General features: G+C 38.1%; 1 protein-coding gene across 1 annotated transcript; it reads right to left on the minus strand.

Moving 5' to 3' along the window:
- Positions 1 to 5,943: 5,943 nt before the first annotated feature.
- On the minus strand, positions 5,944 to 7,761 carry LOC126514431 (olfactory receptor 508). The gene is made up of 2 exons (XM_050163345.1): positions 7,744 to 7,761; positions 5,944 to 6,876 (listed from the first exon to the last, which is right to left on the minus strand). Exons 1-2 carry the CDS (start codon positions 7,759 to 7,761, stop codon positions 5,944 to 5,946), a joined length of 951 nt encoding a protein of 316 aa, XP_050019302.1.
- Positions 7,762 to 11,354: the final 3,593 nt, after the last annotated feature.

An 11,354-nucleotide genomic window follows, 5' to 3' on the forward strand; every position in this document is an offset into this window, starting at 1 on the left:
ATCCCTGACTTCAAACTCTATCACAGAGCTACAGTAATGAAAACAGTGTGGTATTGGCATAAAAACAGAGAAGTCGACCAATGGAATCGCATAGAAGACCCGGAATTCAATCCCCAAACCTATGAACACCTCATTTTCGATAAAGGAGCTAAAAGTATACAATGGAAGAAAGAAAGCATCTTCAACTAATGGTGCTGGCACAAGTAGATGTCAACCTGTAGAAGATTGAAATTAGACCCATATATCACCTTGCACAAAACTCAAGTCCAAATGGATAAAGACCTCAATATCAGTCCAAACACACTGAACCTGATAGAAGAGAAAGTGGGAAGTACCCTACAACTGATAGGTTTTCATATGTTTAACCAACTGCATCTCTGGGATAAAGGCTTATTGGTCATGGTGCATGATTATTTTTATGTCTTTTTTGATTTGGCTTGTCAATATTTTATTGAGTATTTTGCATCAATGTTCATGAGGAAGACTGATCTGTAATTCTTTTTATTTGTTGCATCATTGTTTGGTTTGGGTATCTGTGTATCTGTGACCTCATAAAAAGAATTTGGCATTATTCCTCTGTTTCTATTGTGCAGGAAAATTTTTGGATCATTGATATTAGTTATTCTTTGAAATTCTGATAGGATTCTGTGCTGAAACTATTGACCCTGTGCTTTTTTTGGTTTTCATATTTTAATGGCTGTTTCTATTTTTTTAGTGTTATAGATTTATTTAAATTGTTTGTCTTGTCTTGATTTAATTTTGGAATATTTTAATTAATTTTAATACCTATCAAGAAACGTGTAAATTTCTTTTTGATTTTCCAATTTTGTGAAGTATAGGTTTTTAAAGTATGACCTAATGTTTCTGTATATTTTCCTGGAGTTTGTTGTTATGTTCCCCTTTTCATTTCTGATTTTAATTTGGATATTTTTTATTGCCTTTTGGTTAGTTTGGATAAGATTTTGTCTTCTTGTTGATTACCTTAAAGAACCAACTCTTTATTTCATTGATTCCTTATATTCTGTTTCAGTTTTATTGATTTCAATACTGAGTTTGATTATTTCTTGCCATCCATTCTTCCTGGGTGAGTTTGCTTCTTTTTGTTCTAGAGATTTCAGGTATACTGTTAAGTCGCTCATGTGAAATTTCTCTAAGATTTTTATGTAAACAGTTTGTACTATGAACTTTTTTCTTAGCACTACTTTCATAGTGTCCTATAAGTTTGGGTATTTGTGGATTTATTTTCATTGAATTCAAGGAAGTCTTTAGTTTCTTTCTTAATTTCTTTTTTGATCCAGTGGTGATTCAGTTTAGAGTTTTTTCAGTTCTCAGGAGTTTGAAGGCATTTGGGCAAGAAACCGCTGTTGCCTTGACTGATGACAGTATGCTGTTCAGAATGGACATGTGGGAAACAAGAAACAGATTGTTGAACTTTTCTAAGACAAGGCTAAGACAAGGCAGGACAGTCCTTCAAGATTCCTGTTTCACAGAAAAGTGTGCCAGATATTCTGCAGGACACAGAGGAAAGTGACTGACAAACTTTCCAATACAAGGTGGGAAGTCCTTTAAATTTCCTGCTTTACTGAAAAGTCTGTCTCTTGCTCTACTCCATTGTTCAACGGTCTTAACTTCTTTCCACATGGTCCTCCATTGTATTTGTGGACCAAGTTCCAAGACAGCTGCATCTTAGTCTATCCAGTATTTAGAGGTAATTCTATTACAAGTTGACCAAGAGTTTAACATTTGTTTCATAAATTATGAAAGTATGCCACATGATGTAGGGGAAGCCCAGCCAATCACCTTGTCTAAAGGGGCATGTTTGCATTAGGCTAATGTTTACCTATAAATCTGGCAGGTGTGCTCCCTGCCTTCCCTTTTTATTTCCTGCTTGTCGCTGGAGCGCTGGTTTTGTAAGCTCTCCCCTTCTTCCCCTTAATAAAGCTGATATTAAAGCTATCCTGGTTAATCCTATTTGCTGGTCATTTACACCCCTTCATTTTGGCGCCCAACATGCACCACTCTGTAGTAGGAGCAGTGGGCTGCATCCCGCCACCCGGCTAGCTTTACACCCGGAATAATTACACGGAAACTATATTCTTTTAAACACTGCTTGGCCTGTTATCAGGGATTGTTGACTATGTTCCTGATTCACCAGTTTTTCATTCTGCTGTTTGCGAAGGAAAGGAAATTGTGTTTACAGTCAACAATACATGACAGATCAACCTGCCGAACAAGAGCTCCTGATTGGTCAATAATTTTTTCATGCTGGGTATCCATATGACCTTTTGAGGGTCTCAGAAGATGGTTTAAGATGGAGATATAGGTTATATGAAAAATGTTTCAGGTTTCTTTCCCATTCTGTCGTATAGTTCTGAGAAGCTTGGTAGACAAATAATTACCTACTGTTTGGGTCACAAGCTCAAGATTTTAAATTTCTTTTGGTTGTCTTCTGAATTTAGATAGGCTTATATGCCATTTAACCCAAATCTATAGTTTTTGCTAGGATTCAAGAATATGAGTCTACTCCTGCTGTTTTACAGATACCTGTTACCTGATTTTCTACAATATGAATTTCAGTGCAGATTGATATTGCTAATATAACTAAAACTTTTATGTTTTATTTTATAAAATAGAGGTTCATACAAATTTCACAAATTGGAGAGAATTATACAACTTCTTTTTCTAGTTTGTATCTGTCGTAACAGGTTTCCATTTGGCACATCCAAGCATCAATTACTGACAACAACCTGCTCCAAATAACTATGAGTCTGAAAGCTGCTATGGACCAATCCAGCCAATGTGATTGCTGTCTTTTCAACTTGTCTATGAACCAGATGCTTCTAAGTTCCCTCATCTTTGACCCGCATTTTGGCCTTCCAGAGCCCTGAGAACAATGTTTTAAGGTCAGCAGGAAGTAATTACAGAAATTAATACATCATCCCTGTTTGCCCCACCCCTGGAATGTTAGATAGAAAGAGATTTTTTTCTGTCAGCCATCACAGGGATTTTGGTCATTGATGCCTTGAATAAATGATGATTCCAAATCTTTCTTTAAGGGAAATTTTCATTTCCTCTTTAAGGTTTTTTTTTAATCATCTTCATAAAGTTACATTGAAGATCATTTTCTTCTACTTCTTCTGGGTTAGCATGATCAGGTTTTCCTATTGTATGACCACTGGGTTCTGGCATTACCATGTTGCTTTTTAGGTTGTTGAATGAATGTTTGCTTTGGCGTCTCTCCCGCTCCTCCTCCAATTATGCAGGTAGTGTCTTTGCTTCTTGGTCCAATCCTTGCTGTCTGTGTCTTAGGGTACTGTTCTTAGTCTACTCTATGAAGTAAGTAGCTGTATATGTCTCAGGGAGCTGCTGAGGTCTCTTTTGGCCTGTTCTCTTGGTTTGCTCTGGGCAGTTGCAGCCTGTGCTTCAGAATTCCTCTGAGGTTGCAGAGGGATGGGTGGGTTTGGGGGCAGAATAGCCCTTGTAGCTTACAGAGTCTGAATGATTGGGTTGGGGTGTTGGAGTAGCCTACCTGGAGGAAGCTTGTCTTCTGGCTGGCTGGCTAGTGAAGCTAAAACAGTGGGGTAGGGGCCCTCTATACTTGTGCCTTGTCTCCAATGACCACTCCTCCAGGTTCCAGTGGATCCAAAGCTCAGATGGTCACGCCTCATGATGGAGTCAGGGCCATGGTTCTGGTCTTGCAGGAAGTTGCTTGGCACTTCTGGAGATCACTAGGTACTCCCAGAGGTCATGCCTTCCTACTGCTGTGGAGGTTGTTTGGGCTTTACCTGCTCCAATGGAGGTCGGTTGAGCCTTGCCTGTTTCTTTCTGCTGGTAAATTCTTAATCACATCCAAGCATATCTCTCTGTCATCTCTAAAATCAATTAATCAGTAACATATGAAGATAATAATGCACACCACCATAAAGGGGCTTATCAGTTTTAACTGAGAAATATAGGAAGAGTTGAGGTTGTTTAGGAATATAATAAAAATTACAATAGATGATGGGGGAAAACCTAAGTTGCTTATTGCCTACCGTTTGCCTCAAATTGCTACATGAAAGTTATCTTAGATGTCATCTTATTTTGTTTTGGGTGACAGGAGGATAAGTGCTTCAAACTGTGTACTAAGGACATTAAACTGAAGTCGAAGTCTTGAAATTACACATATAGAATGCATTCTCTTCTGAACATATTTATGACGGAGGCCCATAGCTAAATATTTAAATTGATCTTCATTCTTTCTCGTAGAACCCAGGACCACCAGTTCACTGGTGGCTCTGCCCACAATGATCTGGTCTTTCCCAAAGTAATCACCAATCAAAAAAATGTTCTAAAGTCTGGCCCTAGCCTGATTTTATGGAGGCTTTATGAAAGTATCACCTATATTGTTGTGTTTTGAGTGATGGGAGTATAAAAATTACAAGGTTCAATATGGAATTCTTCCTCTTCTGAACACATTTATGGCCCCACCAAAATAAACATTTAAGTTGATTTTCTTTCTTTGTTTTTGATCCCTTAAATTCTAGTAAAAATAAAATGAGTAATGTATACTTATGAAAGTTAGTCAGTAAATTTTCTTGACTGAAAACCTCCAGTCACAATATGTCATCTTTTCCTCTCTTGATACAGGGAGGTATTCCCCAACCACATCATGATATCCATACAGCATTTATGTATGTGATGCTTAGTTTTCAATAAGCACCTCAAACACTTCACTCAGGGGGATATTTCAGGAAAGACTAACAACTTCTAGTTATTTTGAGAAGAAAACAATTCATATAATTAGATATAAAAGATTATTAGAAAATTCTAGAGAAATAGAATTTAGGAGATTTCAACCAAAGTCTCAATTACTCTGCTGCTATAGAGGTGCAGAAATATATGTGGTATATAAGAAATTCAAACTAGATCCTGAAGATTTAAGAAACACTGCTGGCAATTAGATAGCATTGCTCTGGTTTAGCGTTTAGGTAATGTCAAATATAGTATCTGTTCTTATCAGTCAAATTAAAAGAAATCCTGTAATATAATATGTGTTGGGATTAATTTTATGTTTACTTTTTTATTAAAGACAAAAATAATTTTAAAAGATGTATTCACACAAAAGACAATTAGTGTGCAAGCACAAACTAGGTAAATTTAGAAACAAACAATTTTAAATCAGAAAATTGAAAATTAGTCTTTCAGAAAATCCTTTTCTAAAATTATGACCATATCAGAATTATGTGTTAAATGTTATACATTTTCAGTTTCAGAGGCATGAAAGTAATACATAATTAAAAAAATATGGCAAAAGTACACAGTATATAAAAAACTGGAACAATCAGAGGAAACTGAGTCATTACATCTTCATCTCCACAGAAGTGAGATCATCCCAAATATCCCCAGAAGATGTACTGAAGGGGCCTCTTTAGGCCTTGGGTTCATCAGATTGCTAAAACATGAGTGTCAATAGATAGAAAGAATCTGAACTACCTCTTGGGTTGACTGGATAAGATAGCTAGCATAAGAGAAAAACTCCTGATAACACAATTTTCCTATCACCTACACCCCTGCCTTCAGCAGTTAGATTTTTGTAAAGAAGGAGGTCATTTCATTTTTGCAAAGATCTTGGATGGCAATACTATTCTTATTCAAACGATTCCAGATGATTCTACAATTTGAAACCTAAAAGTTGCTTCCAAAGAAAATGGAAGTTATGTGAGAACATGTTTTTATAGATGCAAAAAATGTTGGTCAATGAAAGGATTAAAAAGAAGAAAATTGCTAAATGTTGCCATAGTAGTGAACCCACTGTTTTCATGATGAAGAATTTCTTAATAGTAGATGATAAGATTTATGTCTAAAATATCATTGATATAATTGCAAATTTCCATAGTATACTGTCCATTCATCTGGATGTTCAGAGATCATTACACTGTTTAAAATCCCAGATATTTGTAGCTACCAATGAGTATTAGCCACCAGTTTTTTCATGGCATCTTTAACATCCTTGTTTCTGAGGCTGTAGATGAGGGGGTTCAACATGGGGATCACCACAGTGTAGAACACAGACACCACCTTGTTCTGGTCTGTGGAATAGCTGGACTTGGGCATCACATAGATGAAGGTGATGGTCCCATAGAACAGAGTGACTGCAGTGAGGTGGGAGGTGCAGGTGGAGAAGGCCTTATGGCGGCCCTCAGGGGAGCGCATCTTCAAGATAGAGACAAGGATGTAGACATAAGACAGAGCAATGATGAATACAGTGACCACAATGATGGAGCCTGAAGAAATTGCTGGAATGACTTCAGAAGAAAAATCATGAGAACAAGAAAGCTTCAGAAGGGGTGAATAGTCACAGAAAAAGTGATTAACTTTATTTGGTCCACAGAAGGACAGATTTAATAAACAGCCAGTAAATGTCCAAGCATTCACACATCCACCTACGTAGGAAGCGCCCACTAGGAGGGTGCAGACTGTGGAGGACATCTGTGTGGAGTAGAGCAGAGGGGAACAGATGGCCACATAGCGGTCATAGGCCATGGCAGCCAGCAGGAAGCACTCAGCTGACCCAAATGTCACAACAAAACAGAGTTGAGCCACACAACCAGCAACAAGTATAAATGTTTCCTTAATGAGAAATCCCCTCAGCATAACGGGTGTGACTGATGAGGAGTACCCAATGTCTACAAAAGCCAAATGGCTGAGGAAAAGGTACATGGGGGTGTGAAGCTGAGGACTGCCTCTTATTAACATGATGATGCTCAAGTTGCCCATCAAGGTGAAAGAATAGATTATTAGAAACACAACAAACAGGATGGCACGGATTGTAGCATCTTCCGTCAGCCCCACGAGAATGAACTCTGTTACAACTGAGTAGTTTCCTGGTCCCATCTATGTTAGAAATATTGCCACTGAGAGAAAAATGGAAAGCTATTAGACTCAAATACATCATTGCAACCTAGTGTTTTCATAGCGGCTATATAAACTAAATGACAAATACAGATACTATGTATAAATTTCAAGAGAAATATTTTCATATACTACTTTGCATAAATACTAATATAGGATAATAATTGATGCATGGACAGTAAAAATTAGTACCTCTTTTTTTCTTTGTAACAAATCCTTTGTATCTCATGTTGTTAGTTTATATTCTTATGAAGAATAAAGAACAACTGGAATGGAAAAACTCATTTTATTTTTTCAAGAATTCATTATCAGTGATAATCATTTACACACTCATGCACACATAAATATACACACACTAAAATTACAATGCAGATACATACACATCTACGCAGACATGCACACACATAGACACACACACACAAACAATGTCCTTTTAAACCTGGTACTCAGTCACCAGTACATTTCCAGTTTGTTTAAAAATGATTAGCTTATTTTCACTGCACAAAACAATAGGTTTCTTGGCAGTTTTTTTCCAAGAATCTCATCTACTTTGACCATAATCACCTCAGTTCCCCTCTCCATGTCTTTATTCTTCTTCACATTAGTCTCCTTCCTCTACTAGAGTCCACTGTCCGTATTCATGTCATATATGTGTGTATTACTACTTCTTTTTAACAGTGTATGTGTATTTACTGAGCAACAGCAAGCATTATTAAGAATGTACTTTAATATGTCTGAACTCCATTGTCTTACTCTTCTTGTATAGGGCTAAGGCGTGGAATTTATTATTAAAACTTAATCCTTTACACAGAAGGTTGAAGTGAGCATTATAACGCACGTATGAAACACATTATACAGAAATGCCATGACTGGTTTAGACTCATGAGTCAGGGAAAAGGATCTGACTTTGCCACTCACAATTTCTGGAACGCCCGGTAAGTGACACACACTATACAACACTTACCATCATTTCCTTAACTTGAATAATATAATATACATAATAACATATGTTGATCAGAAATGAGCCAATATGAACTAACTTCTTATTATTGCTAAAATGTCTGTATAGTTTCTAATATAAAAATGAGAAATGAACATCTCTATATTAGCAGAAAATGAAAGTTATTACCTGTCTGTGTCTGTTACTCAAGGACAAAGAACAGAGAACTTCCAATGTAAATCAAGGTTATGTTTAATGAGAAGTGTTGTCTATTGGGAAATGAGCCCTTGAGTACCTGACTTGCTTATTAAAATTTCACTGAAACCCCATCAGGACCAAAACTTGCTAAGAATCATGCTCACATAAATAATTGTTATCTACTAGCACCTATCAACTAAGTTTTTTGTGATCAACTTTTTAGATGAAAACTTCATGGATTGATAAACATCTGTCTAACGACATTGGAAATATCAGGAGCAAACAAGGGTACAGTGTAGTGGAAATACTTTTAGCTCAAAGATGAAAGCTTTCTGGAAAAAAGTGCTTTTTAATAGATCTCTAAATGGTACCATATTCATTTTTATATTTAGTTTTGAAATATTAACTGGTGAGAAGTTTACGTGCAACAGTAGGAAAGTATACCACAACAACCCTATGTGTAGACTACGCATTTCTCCACACTTTAGTGCACTGTCACAACCAGTATAGTGACACAGGATTGAGGCACAGTCAAGACAGAGACCATGCCCGCCACCAAGAGGATTGCTCATGCTGTCAATTATCACCACAGGAATATCTTTCTCTTCCCAATCATCTCCTTCATCTCTAAAAACAAATATGTCTTCTCCATCTCTCACTTTTGTCACTGAAGAGCTCTATCATTATACAACACCCTTCTATGTAGTATCCAATCATGCTTGTTCAAATATTCATGTGGCAACACCTATATTTCTTTAATTAATGTTTACAGTGACATCGACTCTTTTTTATAGTCTACTTGATGTCATATTTGTTTGATATATGTTTCAGACATTGGAGATCTCAGTCATTTGTTCATCAAAATCTACATATTGAGCCATATCTCTAGTCCCTCAAACTGGGTTAGAAAGAATAGGAAGAAAAGGATATTACAAAGAGGATATTTTATTTTAAGAAAGCTTACCTGTAGAGAAAATCCACATATCACCACATGGCTTCTTCCTAATACTGAAGAGATCACGGCTGTTATGAAGACTCTGTGAGTAAAAGTGCTTGCCACTCAAACTGGAAAATGACCTTATTTCACCCCTCCAAATACCCATCAAAGGCTTGTTGGGTAGTATGCATCTGTATCCCAGTGTTCCTATGAGATGATGTGAGCGAGACAAAGTAATCTTCTGGTAAAGCAGATCCACTATCATGCAGTATGGCAGTGATTGGAAGGCAACCACAGCACCACTAAGATGAGCAAGTATGTTGTGGATAGATGGGAGAGAAGAGAAGCAGAGTGGTTTGTGGGCTATAAAGCGAAGGGGAACTGGAGTCATGATGGTGGTGAGGATTAGCCTGATCTGAGAAGCCTGTGCTGCCAACTGAGGCCATGGGTGATGTCCAGTCCCATGCTGACACCAAGGACCATATCTGGTGTCCTTCTGTAGCATAGACTGAGTTGATGTCTGTGGTTTGTGTTACCACAAAGGCCATGCGGATGTCCATGCTCCGTACTGCAGCCTGAAGCTATGTTCATGTTTGAGGTCTGCACTGAGCTGGCTTTGCTCCTCACTAGCCATTGTATAATATTACTAGTGGAGAGGTGGACCAGGAGAGGTAGCCCCACCCATACTCTGGCTAATGAGAGAGCTGGCTCCAGTGGCAGGGGTATGGTAGAACTGGAGGGTTTATCAGCTCCGCTACCACCCAGACCCAGATCCAGGGCTTTGAGTTGGCCGACTCAAATATCTACTCCATCTACAAACTGTTGGAGGGCATGAAGGGGTTGGTCCCATGAATTCAGAGCCACAGGATTGCCATAACTCAGAGCAACAGCAGGATATCTCGGTGAGGGTCCAGTGTTGATGGTATAGCAGAAGCCAGAGGCCTTAAGCCAGACTTATTGCAATGAACATTTGCAAGTAGAGATTTGGGCAAAAGGGTATACTCCATGATACACTGCAATTTCCAAAGCCACTATGATGAATTTTGTGATGGAGAGGTGGGAAGTCAGAGCAGAGGAATGGTAAGTGCACAGATGGCTGCAGTTGATAGAGGAGTAAGGGGTCGGTGATGCTATTTTCCTTTGCTTTGCTTTCCTTTATATTCCTTTCCTTTCCTAATTTTTCTTAGAGGGGGGAAGATATGGAAGAACTGGGGAAGGCTTGATGTATATGATGAGAAATTCCCAAAGATTCAGTTAAAAATTAGGTTATCTAAAAAATTCAATATAATCTTTTGGAAGCTTGATACTAGCTAACTTGGAATACACAGTGGGACAGAAATGGAAGAAACTGCTTCAAAACGAGTTGGAAGGAGATAGATTCATGGAAAGGTGTCCTCGAACAGCTAGCTACATGTGTTCTTCATTCATTCATTCATTCATTCACACATACATATACACACACACAAGCACACATACACACAAACACACAAAGCAAGTGATGTGGGAGGTTCTTATGTCTATGTGTTGCTTTTATTGGTTAATGAATAAAGAACTGGCTTGGCCTATAGCATGGGAGGAGGAAGGTGGAGATATCTGCAACAAGCAAGGTCAAACTAAACTAGGAGAAAACAAAACAAGAGTATAACAGAGGAATAAAAAAAATACAATACACAAACTTTCTGAATTTGTCACTATTAGGACCTGGAGGTTTATCTCAGCATTGGCTTCTGTTTTTCCTTTTAGTTTTCAATAGAATGTTATTAATTGAACTTTCTCCACTGTCCACTGTGTTACTGGGTATGGTCTTTCATTTTTTTCACCTGTATTGGGATGTTCACACTCTATCTTCTTTTAACTATGGGTAAGCACACTGCTGTCATTGTTCTCTTTCTGTCCCAATACTTGCTATCATAAAACATATACAAAAAACCAGTTTGGAAAGGGAAGGACTTGTTTGGATTACCATTCAATGTCACAGTCTTTGAGGTAGGAACTCAAAAGTGGCACCTGCAGGCAGAAAACTGAAGCAGAGGATCATAGAAGAACAGTGCTTACTGGATGCTCCCTTGCTCTCCAAGGCTTGCTCATCCTGCTTTCTTAAGCCAGCCAGGGCCAACCACAGTGAGCAGGGCCTTTCATTAAGCAAGAGATACCTCAGAGAAGTGCTTACTAGCTAGCCTGTTGGAGGCATTTTCTTAACTGCTGTTTTCTCTTCCCAGATAATTCTAGCTCATGACAAGTAGGAAAATATTCTTACCCTCACATCATCTCACTAGGCTCATTTCCCCCAGCATAATTGCTGACCCAGGCCAAGAGAGCAGAAAGGAAGATAGGGTGAATCAGTTATTCATCCCCTTGAGTTTCTGAATCTGGGATAGCGGGAGG

Source organism: Alexandromys fortis, unplaced genomic scaffold (assembly GCF_014885135.2).
Source record: "Alexandromys fortis isolate MF-2015 unplaced genomic scaffold, M_Fortis_MF-2015_v1.1 scaffold_129, whole genome shotgun sequence".
In the NCBI taxonomy this organism is placed as follows: domain Eukaryota; kingdom Metazoa; phylum Chordata; class Mammalia; order Rodentia; family Cricetidae; genus Alexandromys; species Alexandromys fortis.